The sequence below is a fragment of the Staurois parvus genome, unplaced genomic scaffold (assembly GCF_062004578.1).
Source record: "Staurois parvus isolate SC_StPar_1 unplaced genomic scaffold, SC_StPar_1.0 ptg000286l, whole genome shotgun sequence".
NCBI classification, from domain to species: domain Eukaryota; kingdom Metazoa; phylum Chordata; class Amphibia; order Anura; family Ranidae; genus Staurois; species Staurois parvus.
The window spans coordinates 2,834,378-2,851,832 of record NW_028318082.1 but is presented as its reverse complement, the minus strand read 5'-3'; the positions used below and the strand labels follow the sequence as shown (position 1 = coordinate 2,851,832).

The following is a 17,455-nucleotide window of genomic DNA, read 5'->3' as shown; positions in this document are numbered from 1 at the left end:
TGTGATCTCTATTTGATATATCAAGGGGTGTTCAAGTCAAACTGGGACTTCTGAGTTTATAGAAAAAAAGAACACATTTCAAGGAGTGAAAACTGCATTGATTCTTGACATACTCCCCTGCTACATTTATACACTTATCCCAGCGTTTAAAGTGGTTGTAAACCTAAAAAACACTAATCAATCTAATCCTACAGTTGAATAGATTTTACCCTTTACTAAGCATTTGAGTTTAGTTTGGTATCTTGAAGCAATCCCCTTATCCAGAAATTTCCCCTGCTCTTCTAAACAGAATAAATCCGACAAGTAGAAAAATGGTGTCACCACTCCCCTTCTCCTGTGAGTGACAGGCTGTGCTGAAGACAAGACCAGTATGAGCCTCCGTGTAATACTCTGCAAAGGGGTGGGGGAGCGGGTGTCCTCTCCCTTCTGGTCTCCTCTCCCTTCTGGTCTCTGCTTTCACAAGATCAGAACCCGCACCAGTGACTTATGACATAGATTGGCATCACTTCAGTAATGCTGTAGTTATCTAGACAAGTCTGCTGACAGCCGATTATTGACCTGCTCTATTCACAGCACCTAGCTTGTGAATTGCGGTTTAGAGTTTTACATGAGAATGTTTCCTGATCCACTTTGTCACTTTAGGCTGTAGGATTCCTAGGATTTTACCATTAACCCCTTCCTACCAGCTTTCTCCTGATTAGCACAGATCCTGTGCTGTAAGCAGAACTGACAGTCACTGGCTCCTGTGTATTCCCCTGAATGCACTCACGAGACAGGCTCTCAGGCATAGAGATGTCAGATAGCTGCGACGTTCATGAGCCGAGCCTGGAAGGTGCGTATAACTAACTGAGGGATTGTGTGACATATCTCCACCTACTATTCTCTGATCCTAAGCAACACCCACAGACCAGCAGTTTTTGGAGGGCCGAGACAAGCTAAAGGAGCATTTTTCTGAAGTACACTCACAGTTGTATGCATGTTTACATTAAAACGTATTCATTTATTGCAAAAAGTAAATTGTTTTTATATTTGCATTCACAACCACTTTAATGCCTAGAAAGCGTCGGCATAGAAAGATTTGTCAGTTCATCTGAACCATCCTAGGACAGCCTGCTTCACTTCATCATCATGGTGTTCACTGTTCCCACAGAAAGATTTGTCTCTTGTGCAATTTCACGACAGGTTATGCGTTGATCATCCAGGATCAGGCATTCCATGTGCTGAATGTTCACAGGAATGACTGCTGTGGGCTGGGAGTGTCTCATCACTGTATTGTGCTTATTTATTACAGGTACTTGCATAGCGCCGTCAATGTGCGCAGTGCTTTACATATATATTGTACATTCACATCAGTCCCTCTCAGGGGGTGTACAATCTAAAGTCCCTAACTTACACTCATACATACACATACTAGAGCCAATTTAAACAGGATCTAATTAACCCACCAGCATGTCTTCGGCGTGTGGGAGGAAACTGGAGTACCCAGAGGAAACACACGCAGGCACAGGGAGAACATGCAAACTCCAGGAAAGTGGTGCCATAGTTGGGATTCAAACCAACGACCCTAGTACCGCCAGGCGTAAGTGCTAACCATTTAGCCACTGTGCTGCATGTGCTTGAAGTCTTCTGCAGATATCCGATAGTTTTACGCCTTCGTTCACAAGAAACATTATCACCACATGCTGTTCCATGCATGCACAAACACTGTTGTCTGCTATCTTGAGTAACGGTCTCTGGAATGGCCTGCGACATGTGCGCTGCCCATCAGTAATAGGACACACTTGCCACTTACTATTGCATTGCTACCATTCCTTTTTACACCTGTAAAATTAAAAGTCCCAGTTTGACTTGAACACCCCTCATATAATCCAAAGCAAAAGAATACCAGGAGCAGAGTTCAACAGTAGAACATTTTAGTCAAAAAAAAGTTTCCTTACATGATACAATGAAATGAAAAAAATATGAACAAGTTGACATTTGAAATTCAGGAATGGTGGGGACACCCAAAAGGCACACTCCTAATTTTTCAGTTCACTGCATATGTAAGGAAACATTTTGATTAACATTTTTTACTAATGCACTTTGCTCCCAGTCCTTATTTGATTTAGATTGCATGACAGGAGGCGGCTGGAATCTACCAAACCAGTTGTTGAGATCCCTACTCCATACAAGGTGCAACCGGCAATTCTCTTGTAGGCAGAAGTCACTTCTGCAGGCGGCAGCAGGAGGTCCCTACCCGTACGACAAGGATTTAATCACTTCCGGTTTCGGCTCTTTGTTTACCTGGCCGTTGCCGGCCAGGAAAGCAGCCGATCAGATCGATCTTTGTCTGATCAACTGCACTGAAGGCCAAAAGAGAGATTTGGGGTCTAATAGACCCCAGATCTCTCCATAAAGAGGATCTGTCACAACCCATGCTGTCACAAGGAATGTTGCTCATCCCTTGTAATGGCAATAAAGTTAATTAAAATTACAGAGACCGTGAAAAAAAATGTTTTGTTAAAATAAATTTAAAGCACTCCCGGCCCCATGCTTACACAAATGTGTTTGCATATGTAGGTCCCGCATGCAGATGTAAACAGTGATCACACCACAATTGTGAGGTATTGCTGCGAGTGTCAGAGCAAGAGCAATAATTCTAGCACCCGACCTCCTGTTAAAACTCTAAACTGGTAACCTATAAGGGCGTTTAAACCATCGCCTATGGAGAATTTTAAATGGCATAAATTGGTGCCATTCCAAGGGCATACGCAATTTAAAGCGTGTTCACTCAAAACAAGCTCACAAGTGCTACAGCTATGAGCATGGTACTAATTTCTCCATCCATCCAGATTAGGTTTAGCTTTAAATTGAGGACTCTAAAAGCTAAATCTAACATTCCATCCCCCCCACCTCAGCAGTTCTTAGGCTCTCCTGCTCCTTCAGGGAGTCTGAAATCATGGTGAAATGCCTCAGTTTTGTGCGCTTCAGTAAATTTAAAGGCAACCACATTGCTTTCGTACACATCAAATGCAAAAGAGCATGTAGAGCAAGCACGTGCATGTATGTAAACAAATTGTGTCACGCGTTACACATGTAATAATCATAGGGCCATAGTTCTTGATTAACTATAAACTGATAAAGTGTTGTCTAATGAGAATTTGGGGTACCATAGTTTTTTTGCAATTTCACAGACACACTCAATTTTAAGGCTTGATATGCTTGGTATCTCTTTACTCAACACAACCCCATCTTTTTTTCTTTAAATAAAAAATAAAAATCGGGCATTGTATATTGCTTGTTGGCACTAAAATTCATTTTAGTGTACTCTTTCTTGAAAATATACATTTGATAAACAGTTGCACAAATATCATGTGACGTAAAAGATTGCAAATGCCACCACTTTATTCTACAGGGCCTCAGCTTTCAGAAAATATACACCTGTTAGGGGGTTTAAAGTAATTTTGAGTAAAACATGCCGGTAGAGAAGTGGGTAAAGCAAAATTCTGAGTAAACTAAAATTCCTCTCTTGCAATGGGACTGCATCCACACTGCAAGGGATAACTGTGTGTTTAAGTCTAGGGGTACCACGTAAGACAGTTTTACTTACCTAATCCTACTCTCTTTCAGGCTTTTCAGAGATGCAAGGCTGCTCCATGCAGCCTCCTGCAATTCAGCCATCTGATGTCTCAGACATCAAGCCCAATACAAGGACCAAAGCCCTGCATTGGATGTGAGGGCACCAAAAGACCATCCATCCACTGCTGGAGTGTAGGGGAGCACCGTCTGCCAGGGAAGCAGAGGACCAGGTAAGACTGTTACCTATCCCCAAGACCAGGGGAGTCAAACTGATAACACTCCAGCTGTTGCAGAACTACAAGTCCCATCATGCCTCTAACAGTCATGCTCTTAACTTGCAACCTTGAAATACCTCATGAGATTTGCAGTTCTGCAACAGCAGGAGGGCCGCCGGTTTGACACCTGTGCCATAGACAGAAACTATTAGTTAACCCTTACAGTGCAGGCACAGCCCCACTGCAAAGGAGGACTTTTAGTTTTCTAAGAGTTGGGCTTTGTAAGAGATCTACTGTAAGTAGATTGATACAATACAGCACAAAAAACAACCAACCAACCAACCAACCAACAACACACAACAACCTTAGTGCAAAATACACTATATTGCCAAAAGTATTGGGACACCCCAACAAATCATTGGATTCAGGTGTTCCAATCACCTCCATGGCTACAGGTGTATAAAATCAAGCACCTAGGCATGCAGACTGCTTCTACAAACATACAGGTGAAACTCGAAAAATTAGAATATCGTGCAAAAGTTCATTTATTTCAGTAATGAAACTTAAAAGGTGAAACTAATATATGAGAGAGACTCATTACATGCAAAGCAAGATAGTTCAAGCCGTGATTTGTCATAATTGTGAGGACTATGGCTTACAGCTCATTAAAACCCCAAATCCACAATCTCAGAAAATTAGAATATTACATGCAATCAATAAAACAAGGATTGCACATAGAATATCAGACCTCTGAAAAGTATAAGAATGCATATGTACTCAGTACTTGGTTTGGGCCCCTTTTGCAGCAATTACTGCTTCAATGTGGCGTGGCATGGAAGCCATCAGCCTGTGGCACTGCTGAGGTGTTATGAAAGACCAGGATGCTTCAATAGCGGCCTTCAGCTCTTCTGCATTGTTCAGTCTCATGTCTCATCTTTCTCTTGGCAATGCCCCATAGATTCTCTATGGGGTTCAGGTCAGGTGAGTTTGCTGGCCAATCAAGCACAGTAATCCCACGGTCATTGAACCAGGTTTTTGTGCTTTTGGCAGTGTGGGCAGGTGCCAAGTCCTGCTGGAAAATGAAGTCAGCATCCCCATAAAGCTAGTCTGCGGAAGGAAGCATGAAGTGCTACAAAATCTCCTGGTAGACAGCTGCGTTGACCCTGGACTTAATGAAGCACAGTGGACCAACACCAGCAGATGATATGGCTCCCCAAATCAACACAGACTCTGGAAACTTCACACTGGACTTCAAGCATCTTGCAGTGTGTACCTCTCCATTCTTCCTCCATACTCTGGGTCCTTGATTTCCAAATGAGATGCGAAAGTTGCTCTCATCAGAAAAGAGGACTTTGGACCACTGAGCAACAAACCAAGTCTGTTTTTCTTTAGCCCAGGTAAGACGCTTGACAAGAGGAATATACGACATTTGAAGCCCATGTCCAGGATCCGTCTGTTTGTGGTGGCTCTTGATGCACTGACTCCAGCCTCAGTCCACTCCTTGTGAAAGTCCCCAACACTTTTGAATGGCCTTTTCCTGACAATCCTCTCCAGGTTGCGGTCATCCCTGCTGCTTGTGCACCTTGTTCTTCCACACTTTTCCCGTCCACATAACTTTCTATTAATGTGCTTTGATAAGGAACTTTGGGAACATCTAACTTCTTTTGCAATTACCTTTTGAGGCTTTCCCTCCTTGTGCAGAAAACCATCATTGACACCCTCCATAACTGTCAGGTCAGCAGTCTTTTCCATGATTGTGTTTCCTACTGAACCAGACTGAGACCATTTAAAGGCTCAGGAACCCCTTGCAGGTGTTATGGCTTAATTAGCTGATTAGAGTGGGACACTGAGCCGAGAATATTGCACCTTTTCACAATATTCTAATTTTCTGAGATTGTGGATTTGGGGTTTTCATGAGCTGTAAGCCATAATGATCACAATTATGACAAATTACGGCTTGAACTATCTTGCTTTGCATGTAATGAGTCTCATATATTAGTTTCACCTTTTAAGTTCCATTACTGAAATAAATTAACTTTTGCACGATATTCTAATTTTTCGAGTTTTACCTGTATGTGAACAAAATGGGTCACTCAAAAGCTCAGTGAATTCAAGCGTGGTGCCGTGATAAATTGCCACCTGTGCAATAAGTCCATCCGTGAAATGTCCTTGCTACTAAATATTCCACAGTCAACTGTTAGTGGTATTATAACAAAGTGGAAGCAACCGAGAACGACAGCAACTCAGCCACGAAGTTGTAGGCCACGTAAAATGACAGAGCGGGGTCAGCACATGCTGAAGCCAACTTTCTGCAGAGTCAATAGCTAAACACCTCCAAACTTCGTGTGGCCTTCAGTTTACTACAACAGTGCGTAGAGAGCTTCTTGGAATGGGTTTCCATGGCTGAGCAGCTGCATCCAAGCCTTACATCACCAAGTGCAATGCAGAGCGTCGGATGCAGTGATGCAAAGCACGCCCCAAGTGGGCTGTAGAGTAGTGGAGACGTGTTCTCTAGAGTGACGAATCACATTTCTCTGTCTGGCAATATGCTTGACGTGTCTGGGTTTGGCGGCTGCCAGGAGAACGTTACTTGCCTGACTGCATTGTTCCAAGTGTAAAGTTTGGTGGAGGGGGGGATTATGGTGTGGGGTTGTTTTTCAGGGTTTGGGCTTGGCCCCTTAGTTCCAGTGATGGGAACTCTTAAGGTGTCAGCATACCAAGACATTTTGGACAATTTCATGCTCCCAACTTTGTGGGAACAGTTTGGGAATGGCCCCTTCCTGTTCCAACATAACTGCGCACCAGTGCACAAAGCAAGGTCCATAAAGACATAGATGAGCAAGTTTGGGGTGGGGAGACTTGACTGGCCTGCACAGAGCCCTGACCTCAATGCAATAGAACACTTTTGGGATGGATTAGAACAGAGACTGCGAGCCAGGCCTTCTCGTCCGACATCAGTACCTGACCTCACAAATGCACGCTCCCAAACCTTGTGGACAGCCTTCCCAGAAGAGCTGAAGCTGTTATAGCTGCAAAGAGTGGGCCAGCCCAGTATTGAACCCTGCGGACGAAGACTAGGATGCCATTAAAAGATCATGTGCGTGTCAAGGCAGACATCCCAATACTTCTGGCAATATAATGTATATCTGATAAATATATACTCAAAATCCCCATACAGTAAAAAGTCAGTAAGTGAAAAGAAAGTCCAAGTGAGTTCATAAAATTTCCAACATACAAAGTGCATAGACATTAGGCGAGAAAAAATGAACTCTATTAAGAAATTCTAAAACTCTCACAGAGTAAAACTGTCTCATGCCTAAATTCAAAGGGCAGCTCATGTTGCAAAATAGTAGTAAGCACTTCAGATGAGCTCAATGTTTCAATTTCAAATTGGTACTCCACACCGAGAAGGTGTTACCTCCTGGTTTCCCCACAGACCTACTACTGTCCCCATAGGCAGAGTTACCCATCCAAAATGAGGTCTTAAACTAATAAGTATGTCATAGCAGGCCATTATATTAACTTTGTAAATATACCTCTGTCAATACAGGAACCACTCCTCTAGAGGTCTCAGGATAACACTCATAAATGGATGAGAGGAAAAAGGCCATCACATCGTAACCAATTTATTTAAAGTTAAAAACAAAAGCCATCAAAAAATCACTCACACAACACAAGTGCTCACTTAGGCACTAATGTATGTCAGTGCAATGTCTTCCAGACTGTGAAACTCTAGTCTGTGTGTGCACAAGTGCCTGCCCCAATGCATATTTGGCATCACAATGATGTACAGGGTAATCATTAAGTTAAAAAATGTTTAGGCTTTAACTCCCACGGTTGAATTGTAGGCCTAACAGGGGGAACAGTATATGTAACCCCTTGTATAAGTTTACAAATCTGTAAAGGATTAGCAAGATGTTGAAAGAATGGAAAGCAAAAACACCTGACCAGTGATGGTGCTAAGGGTACAATGTTTTAGAAAAACCTCAAAAATGATAGAAAGAAATAACATGGTAGAGGCAAAAGAGCATCAATTAACAGACGAACGAGGTTCGTCCACATCCATCATCCTGCAGTGCAGGCGTGTTCCAAACATTTTGGCTGTGCTCAGGCGGGGGGACCGCAGTGATGTAATGGATGCGGGGGGATGGCAGTGATGTAATGAATCACAGCTAGGACTGCTTTCCTTGGACTCCACTGTGATGTGTGACTTCATCAAGTCATCTACAGTGCAAATATCCTGTCCGCAGTTCCTGACCTGCTCCTGTATCCTATCGGCAGTTCCTGACCTGCTCCTGTATCCTATCGGCAGTTCCTGACCTGCTCCTGTATCCTATCGGCAGTTCCTGACCTGCTCCTGTATCCTATCGGCAGTTCCTGACCTGCTCCTGTATCCTATCGGCAGTTCCTGACCTGCTCCTGTATCCTATCGGCAGTTCCTGACCTGCTCCTGTATCCTATCGGCAGTTCCTGACCTGCTCCTGTATCCTATCGGCAGTTCCTGACCTGCTCCTGTATCCTATCGGCAGTTCCTGACCTGCTCCTGTATCCTATCGGCAGTTCCTGACCTGCTCCTGTATCCTATCGGCAGTTCCTGACCTGCTCCTGTATCCTATCGGCAGTTCCTGACCTGCTCCTGTATCCTATCGGCAGTCTCTGACCTTCTCCTGTATCATGTCTGTAGCCTTTAACCATCCCCTGTATCATGTCCACAGTCTGACCAATTCCTGAGATGGAGCTCTAATAGGAAGAGGTAGCAATCAAATAGAAAGAGGTGGAGCCTAAAGAAGAAGGGGCAGAGTTTACAGGTGATGGTGTGGATCTTAAACAGGAAGAGGTGGAACAAAATTTAGATGGGGGGCACCAGATTTTAGTCTTGCCTAGGGCAGCGCAAAACTAAAATGCACTACTGCTCATCAGATGATGGAAAAAGTTCATTTAAAGTTTAATATTTTCACATTTTAAAATGCCTGCAGTGTTTAAGGTTTAAAATCCATGTATGCAAGAGTGTACATGTGTTCACTGGTGGATAACAGTTGTAGGACAAAGGTTCCTTAATTTAGTCCAAACAGAACTGACAGCCCCATGCTGATGAAGCCACCTAGGCCAAGACAGATTTTCTATATGAAGAATTCCTGAACTCAGTCATTGTGAATCCTTCATTGTCCGACTCATCTTTTGAGCTCTCATCTGCTGGCTGTGGTGTTTTTAAAGCAGTCTTAACGTTAGACGGTACCACTGGTGTCTGCTTAGCGCCTTAAGAAAAAAAGCGCTTGCCTGAGCTGGTTGTGGCAGCTTTTTGACAAAGTGAGATGGAATAAAACTTTAAAAAGGAAATCTCTGTTTTTGTTTGAAAAAACAAAAAAAAACAAAAACAAAACAAAACAGATAACTTGCAAACAGAGTACAGACAGAGTGTAATTCTTCATTACCAGCTGTAAACTAGACTGGAACTGGATCTGTCCTAGCAAACAGTTACATAATTTTTTGTCAGTTTATATTTATTGAAAAGGAATCAGCACAGGATCACTTTCTATGTAAAAGACCACTTGCCTCCTGCTTGTTAAAACACTGCATCCTTGCTGCTCTGTGGCAGCTGCAAGCATTCCCCACTTCCTGATGTGTGAAATACTTGCTCCACCAATGCACTCTGGGGCTTCTCCTGCCAGCTATGTCACTACAGGATGTGGCAGCAGAAACCACCGTATCTGGAAGGGGAAATGGGTATTTGACTCTTAGAATACTTGCAGTACCCACAGAGCAGCAAAGAAGAGACATCTACAAATACCCAGCTACAAAAGAACTTTACATACAAAGTGACACTGTGCAGACTGGGTCACTTTATTACCAGTTTTAATCTGCAGCCATATACCCATCCCGGACAAAGCAATAGGTTAATTTAGCTGCTGCTTTTCCCAAATTCACCCACTTTTCATTAGCTCTCCTTCTACTTTGTTTAGCTATTGGGAGCTAAGAGAAACACTCAGTAGTTCCAGGTATGGACAACATGTGACTTTTTTCTCCTACTCGACGCCAGGGTGGAGTTTGGAATCTGTTAAATTGCTCCTGTGGACAGGTGTCTTTTATACAGGTAAAAAAATGAGATTAGCAGCACTCCTTTAAGAGACTGCTTCTAATCTCAGCTTGTTACCTGTATGAAAGACACCTGGTAGCCAGAATTCCTGCTGAATGATAGGGGATCAAATACCTATTTCCCTCATGAACATGCAAATCAGTGCATAATTTGTTAGACATGCATTTCTTTTGAATTTTTTGTTGCTATTCTGTCTCTCAGTGTTACAATACACCTACCATTCGATTTTTAGACTGATCATTTCTTTGTGAGTGGGCAAACATTCAAAATCAGCGGGGGATCAAATCCTTATTTCTTCACTGTACATACACATAGTCTCTATTTCAGTACCTTAACAGATGGCTCCTCATCACTGTCTGATGACTCTTCCTCTGAGCTCTTATCTGCTGGTTGAGATGATTTTAATGGGGTCTTAGCAGCAACCACTGGTATCTGTTTGATGCCCAAAGAGAGAGTTTTTGGCTGAGGTGTTGAACTAACAGTGGCAGGTGTCTGTTAAAATAAATAGCTGCAGTGAATTACTGGGAAATACAGCAGAGCGCATATTTTAAAGATCATACATTTTCAGAAAGTTTAATTCTACATGTCCACGAACGACTTGTATATTTGGACACCTATGAAAATGCCCATCAAGTTTCAGCATTTTATTCCAGGGCAAAAGAAAGGTTTCTTCTCTGGACCAAGCCATGCTTTGCAAATTCAAACAAAGCATTAACAGGAAAGATCCTCCCCCTTTCTCCTCAAGAGTTTGATAGATGCGATGGTTTGGTTTAGGATACCCTGGATGTTCAAGAACAGGTATCTCTTTCCCTTTACAATCTTCAATAAATCATCCAGCTCTTTGAGGAAAAGCTTTTACCTGGAGGATTTGGGATCTCTGTCTAGAGCAGTGGTTCTCAACCTGTGGGTCGCGACCCCTTTGGGGGTCGAAAGACCCTTTCACAGGGGTCGCCTAAGACCATTGGAAAACACATATTTCTGATGTGTAAAGAGCAGCTATTGTGTATAAAGCAGCTGCTGTGTTGAAAGCAGCTACTCTGTTAAAAGCAGCTACTGTGCTGAAAGCAGCAGTATTGGAGGTAAAACGACACTTCATGAATTATAATTACTGGGTAAATAATGTTATGGTTGGGGGTCACCACAACATGAGGAACTGTATTAAAGGGTCACGGCATTAGGAAGCTTGAGAACCACTGGTCTAGAGTATCTCTAAGAGGCAACACTAAGCTCCTCCAGAGAATCCATCTCCCTTTCCTCAGTTTTCAGAGATGGCTTTTTAATTACGCAGTCGCGTAAGGCTTCGTGCTCACAGGGGCCACACAGGCGCCTGTTTGGCCTCATGGAGGGATGAGAGAGCCCACCAGGGGGGACCGGGCCGCAATTGCCCCCTGGGTTGCTCTGACGCCTCAGCAGGACCGTCTTTACCGTGAGGCTGTGGGGCCCAAAGCAACTGCTGGCAGTTTGTGCGGAGGGAGACTGACATGATATGATAGTGGTAAGCTCAGCAGCAGTTTTCCAGCGCTGCATACAGTGCTCATCTGCATAGGAGGTGGACATGATCGGGGCTGCAATAGTGGCAGTTGCTCATGCCCCCGCCGCCTCTCAGCCAATCCGCATTTGGCACTATACTTTAACCTGAACCCCTTCCTCAGCTGCTACATTATGACTCAGAAGAGGCAGTTGGAGTGCCTGGATTGGAACCAGCAGGAGTCAGAACTGTTCCCTGTACTTGTTTAGCAGTAAGTAGCTAAAGCAGGTTTGAATTTGCTATTTAGAAGAAGTTGTGCATTGCTGAAAGATAGAATTTAAAAAATGGCTACTTAATTGCTCCTGGGAGTTGTTGCAGAGCTGATTTAATATGTCAAAATTGTTTACATAAAAAGGGACAATTTCACTAAATGGGGATGAAGGTGCCTTCAAATTGCCAACATAGAATATATTAGATTATCTCCTGTAGTACATCCGTAGTCTCTGATAGTTTCCTGTAGTATGTCTGCAGTCTCTGATGATCAGCAAACGCACCTTCGCCTGTGTAGACAAGAATCCTTGTACCGGACCTGGACATGCCTAAAGGCTTCCTGGTGAAGGAGGAGGTAAAAAAAAAAAAAAAAATCCCCACTGAGTGAAGGATGGCGACGAGGACAGAGCTGCAGTTCATATGCTGCATGTGTAGTCTGCATGGTGCATTACATAAGACTCATTAAAGGATGTGTGTAAGGGCTACCATGCGCATGGGGGCTTTTCTGTTCCTGATGGCATCATGCAGACTGGCTTTCTCCTGGATCATCTACAGTGCATGCTACATCTGCATGGTGCATTACATAGGGCTTATTGGGATCATAGGATGAGGTTATCATGCGCACTGGAAACAGCCATGGTCCTCTATTCTCATATGTCTGTCCCTTCCTTATGGACCCTAAAGCACATTCTGAGGGTACCAAGCATGCTGACCTTCCTCTGGATCGTCGACAGTGCTCCACTCCACATACTACATGTGTAGTCTGCATGGTGCATTGCTTTGGTATCACTGGGATCATAGGATGTGTATAGAGATCATCCCTGGTCCTGCATTATTGAATGTCTGTCCCTAAAACACATTACACATGAATGGGGATGGCTGTTAGGGTTACAATGGAGTACATGCTGTTAGGTTCAAACACTGTGATGCAGTACTGCTTTCTTCGATGCCATAGCATGTCCAAGTTTTTCCTAAGGCCTCACAAAGCCTACAGCCGCCTCAGTTTCCTTACTCCTCTCTGGGACGCAAATAGATGGCACGAAAAAAGGTAGGCTAGGGGGCCTTAGATCTAAAAGCATAAATCTGAAACCTGAAAAGTGGCCCTATCTCCTTAAAATTGGATAGGATGTTTTTACAGGCTGCCATGGACTCCTTATGCACAAGCTTGTCACTACAAGCATTACAGCGGGGCTTGCTTCAGCTATCCTTAAGCGTAGCTAAACAAGAGAGGCATTTTCTCCTAGGCTGTATTCACACCTGAGCACCGCAGTTTTGAGTTTTTTTTTCGGGCGTTTTGTCACATTTTTGTACAGTGTTTTTTTAAGAGTTTTTGAGCTTTGGCATTTTTTTAATAGCCAATAGAGAAATATATAATCGGTTTCATCATTTGTTGCTTTTTTAGCTTTTATTTTTTTTTATGATTATTATTCATTTCTTATTAATTTTTTGTTAAGAAAGTAGTTAGATTTAAGATTAGTATTACAGGTTAAGTTTAAGGTTAGGGGTTAAGTGTTACAATTTGGGTTAGGGCTTATTATTTTGTAATCTTATTTATTTTTTGTTAGGTTTGGGTTGTTTATATATTTACTCAGGGGTGCGGAAAGCATTGCACCAGTGATCAGCAGATTGAGGGTGTAATGCATGGCTCCTGCAGACTGTCAGTGTATTTGTCTGCTGGAATCTTGTACAGGCATGCAGTTTCCCACTGACAGGAAAAATCAATTAACTACCTAGAGCGCTCAACAGCTTTAATTTAAAATGAATAATTTTAGGCCTCAAGAGAACATAAAACCCCCAATTATATTATATATATTTTCTGAAAGCAGAAGCCTAAAGAATAAAATAATGGTAGCTCCAGTTTTTTGGGTCACACGATATTACCTCAGAAAGTCTAGGAAATGCAAAAGTTCAATTACCCAATTTTTGGTAAAATATAAAAGATGAGGCTGCAACGAGTAAATAGATTTGCAACATGTCAAACTCTAAATTTGAGGGTGCCCGTGACATGGTGACAAACTTTAGTACCCTACTTTTTCTATAGGCAACCCTTTAAAAGCCCCCTATAGGTCAGCAGTTTAGCATTACAGAGGAAGTCTGGTGCTAGAATTATTGCACTCATTCCAGCATGTGCGGCGATATGCAACATGTGTATCGCAATCAATGTTTTTATGCGTAGGCGGCCCAACACGCGAGTTTATGTTCGTACCTGCAGATATGTGGGAGTGGGGGTTTAAAATTTTGGGGGGAGGATTATGTGCTTGGGTGTAACTAAGTTTTATTAAAATTAAACTTTTTTTGTTCCATGTGCTGACTTTTTGGTGACAGGTTCTCTTTAATGAAATGTCTCCCCTGTACTCCACGGAATGTAATGCAGTGCAGATCACACTTCATTACATTCTTTCCCGGCCTTGGTGGTTGAGGACACTGACAATGGAGACCTGGGAGTGATGTCATACATCTCGCTTCTGGGCCAGGAACAAGATAGGGAGGAGAGCAGAAGTATGTCTGTTTTACTCCCTCCCCACTTGGTGGCATCTATGTCGGTCCCGGGCCAGTAGATGGGCAAGCAGAACCCGGGATATATAGCGAGGGAGGGGGGCACTTTACCAGCACATGTGGAAGCAAATCGGGCTGCAGCAAAAGCAAAGAAGAAGATGGAAGGGTTAAATGTACAAGAATAAATAAAACACAACCTACCTGCCTGGCTCCTGGAACTGCACACGTCCCAGGCATCGGGCAATACAACTTGCGCATTGCGGATCTATTATTTTATTAATAATGATTTATTTTTTGTTAGCATGTTTATTAAATTTATTTTTAGGGTTAGGGGGTTAAGGTTAGGGGTTATTACATATTAATAGTTAATTATAGTTAATATTTATGATTTTTGTGCATTTTATTTTTTTTCAACTTTTCATTTGAGCAGAAAAAATGCTCCAAAAACGCGCAACATGGGATAATGCTAAAAAAAAAAAACATGCGTTTCCATTCATTTGTGTGTAATTAAAAATACTCCGAAGACATGAAAATCTACCCAATTAAACCAACAAAAAAAGCTCCAGAACTTGTTTGAGCTTCAGGCGACTTGGAGTAGAGATGTGAGCCATCTCCATTAAGAATAATAGATAGCTACAAATTGCTCAGGTGTGAATCGGTCCTTAATCCCAAATTTGTTCTTCGCCTTGGGCAGAGCCCGAGCCTGCAAAAAAAAAAAAAAAAAAAAAAAAAAAAAAAAAAAAAAAAAAAGGGAGAAAAGGAAATGGAGAAAGCCAGCTAACAAAACAAAAGTCACAAGCATGTGCACTGAAAATAGCCAACAAGTGCCTAAATATGGGAAACTTTAGAGGGACATAGCAAGCCTAGCATATCTACAGGATAGTGGAGAGGGGAGAAATAAAAAAAAAAAAACCCACTTCACCCCTCACAAGGAAAGGGAAGTAGCAAAGTCCAGGATTTCTCCTACCTGTGCCATGCTGGTGCAGCAACTGGTGCCTGCCTCCACAGCTGCTGTGTTCTCTAGATTCATCCTGCATAGTGCACAGCTAATAAGCACCTGGATATAGAAAAATTGCTCCACTCACTATGGGGAACATCTTTTTATTCTTTTAAATGATCTGTTGGTTCTCAGCATCCTCGTACCATGTGGGACCTGGAACTGGAAGCTGCTCGCCAGATGCCCGTTCCCTCCTCCTGCACTCCACGGGCCTAAACTCCTATAGTACAGGGCCGCCCCAACTGAAGTGAAACCTTTGACACTGATCAGGGGACAGAAACCGCTGAAACAGTCATCAGTCCCCAGGGAAACTGAGCCAGTGACAATTCTGAGCCCCCATGGACGAAGGAACCAAGGAGGGAGCGCCAGACTTGTAACTGCCCATGCAGCTGAAAATAGTGGTGAACTAGGCCTGGGAACAACCCTCTAAAAGTCCCTCTTGTTGTGTTTCCTGCTTCCAGGGGTGGAAAGATGTTTATCTATCTATCTATCTATATATATCTATATATACACACACACACACACACACACACACACTATATACATACATACACTATATAATCACAGAAAAACCCTTTAAAATGGCTCACATTTATATATACAGTCATCGTGTCAATACCTTTGTAAGTGGCTCCTCATCACTGTCTGACTCTTCCTCTGAGCTCTCGTCCACTGGTTGTGAGGATTTTAAAGGGGTCTTAGTAGCAACCATTGGAGTCTGTTTGATTCCCACAGAAAGAGTTTTTGGCTGAGATAGTGTAACAGTAGCAGGTGTCTGTTAAATTAATTAACCCCAGTAAATTACTGTACTAGGCGATATAACAGAGTGCATATTTTAAAGATCAGTTTATATTTTCGGAAAGTTTCATTCTGCATTCTTGTAATATATTCCCAAAGTATTTTTCTCATGATTACAAATATGCTGCATATTTATTTTTTTGGGTATTTTAATATTTTGGGTAAAACATTTATTTTTATAAAATACAGGAAGACACTTGTCCATCGTGCCATCAGGGAGGCATGTGATTGGCCCCATATTTATTATGCAGCAGGACAACGACCCGCCAAACATACATCCAATGTAATTAAGAACTATTTTCAGTATAGAGAAGTACAAGGAATCCTGGAAGTGATGGTTTGGCACTGATCTCAACATCGAGCCTGTCTGGAATTACGTGAAGAAAACAGAAGGATTTGAGGCAGCCTACATGCACCGAATATCTGTGTTAAGAACGTTGGAACAATCTACCTGCCAAGTTCCTTCAAAAACTGTGTGCAAGTGTACCTAGAAGAATTGATGTCATTTTGAAAGGAAGGCAAAAAAAAGGGTGATCACACCAAACATAGATTTGGATATCTCTTCTGCTCATTTACTTTCCATTCAGTTAATTGATAAAAAAAAAAATGAATGCTTCTATTTCTGAAAGCACTCTTTATTTACAAATTATTGGATTCAGGCGTTCCAATCACCTCCATGGCCACAGGATCAAGCACCTAGGAATGCAGACTGCTTCTACAAACATTTGTGAAAGAGTTGCTCTCAGGAGCTCAGTGAATTCAAGCGTGGTAACGTGATAGGCTGCCACCTGTGCAATAAGTCCATCCATGAAATTTCCTCGCTACTAAATATTCCACAGTCACCTGTTAGTGGTGTTTTAACAAAGAGGAAGCAACTGGAAACAACAGCAACTTAGCCACAAAGTGGTAGGCCATGTAAAAATGACAGAGTGGGGGTCAGCGCATGCTGAAGCGCGTAGTGCACAGAAGTCGCCAGCTGTCTTCAGAGTCAATAGCTAAAGACCTCCAAACTTTGTGTGGCTTTCAGATTAGCACAGCAGTGCATAGAGAGCTTTTTGAAATTAATTTTCATGGCCGAGCAGCTGTATCCAAGCCTTACATTACTAAGTGCAATGCAAAGCGTTGGATGCAGTGGTGTAAAGCACGCCACCACTGGACACTAGAACAGTCGAAATGTGTTCTCTGGAGTGTTGAATCATGCTTCTCTGTCTGGGAATCCAATGGATGTGTCTGGGTTTGGCAGTTGCCAGGAGAATAGTACTTGCCTTGCTGCATTGTGCCAAGTGTAAAGTTTGGTGGAGGGGGGATGATGGTGTGGGGTTGATTTTCAGGGGTTGGGCTTGGCCCCTTAGCTCCAGTGAAGGGAATTTTTAAGGCATCAGCATACCAAAACATTTTAGACAATTTCATGCTTCCAAGTTTGTGGAAACAGTTTTGGGATGGCCCCTTCCTGTTCCAACATGCACAAAACAAGGTCCATAAAGACATGGATGAGAGAGTTTGGGGTGGAGGAACTTAACTGGCCTGCACCTCAACCCGATAGAACACCTTCGGGATGA

General features: G+C 42.7%; 1 protein-coding gene across 1 annotated transcript in view; it reads right to left on the bottom strand.

The window, feature by feature from the left end:
• The window catches only part of TCOF1 (treacle ribosome biogenesis factor 1), a 128,225-nt gene that overhangs the window by 49,559 nt on the left and 61,211 nt on the right, over positions 1 to 17,455 (bottom strand). The window contains exons 12-13 of the mRNA XM_089682125.1: positions 15,718 to 15,873; positions 10,198 to 10,359 (exon numbers count right to left, since the gene is read on the bottom strand). Of these exons, the coding sequence (XP_089538251.1) occupies positions 10,198 to 10,359; positions 15,718 to 15,873 (318 nt within the window). The remainder of the gene's footprint in view (positions 1 to 10,197; positions 10,360 to 15,717; positions 15,874 to 17,455) is intronic.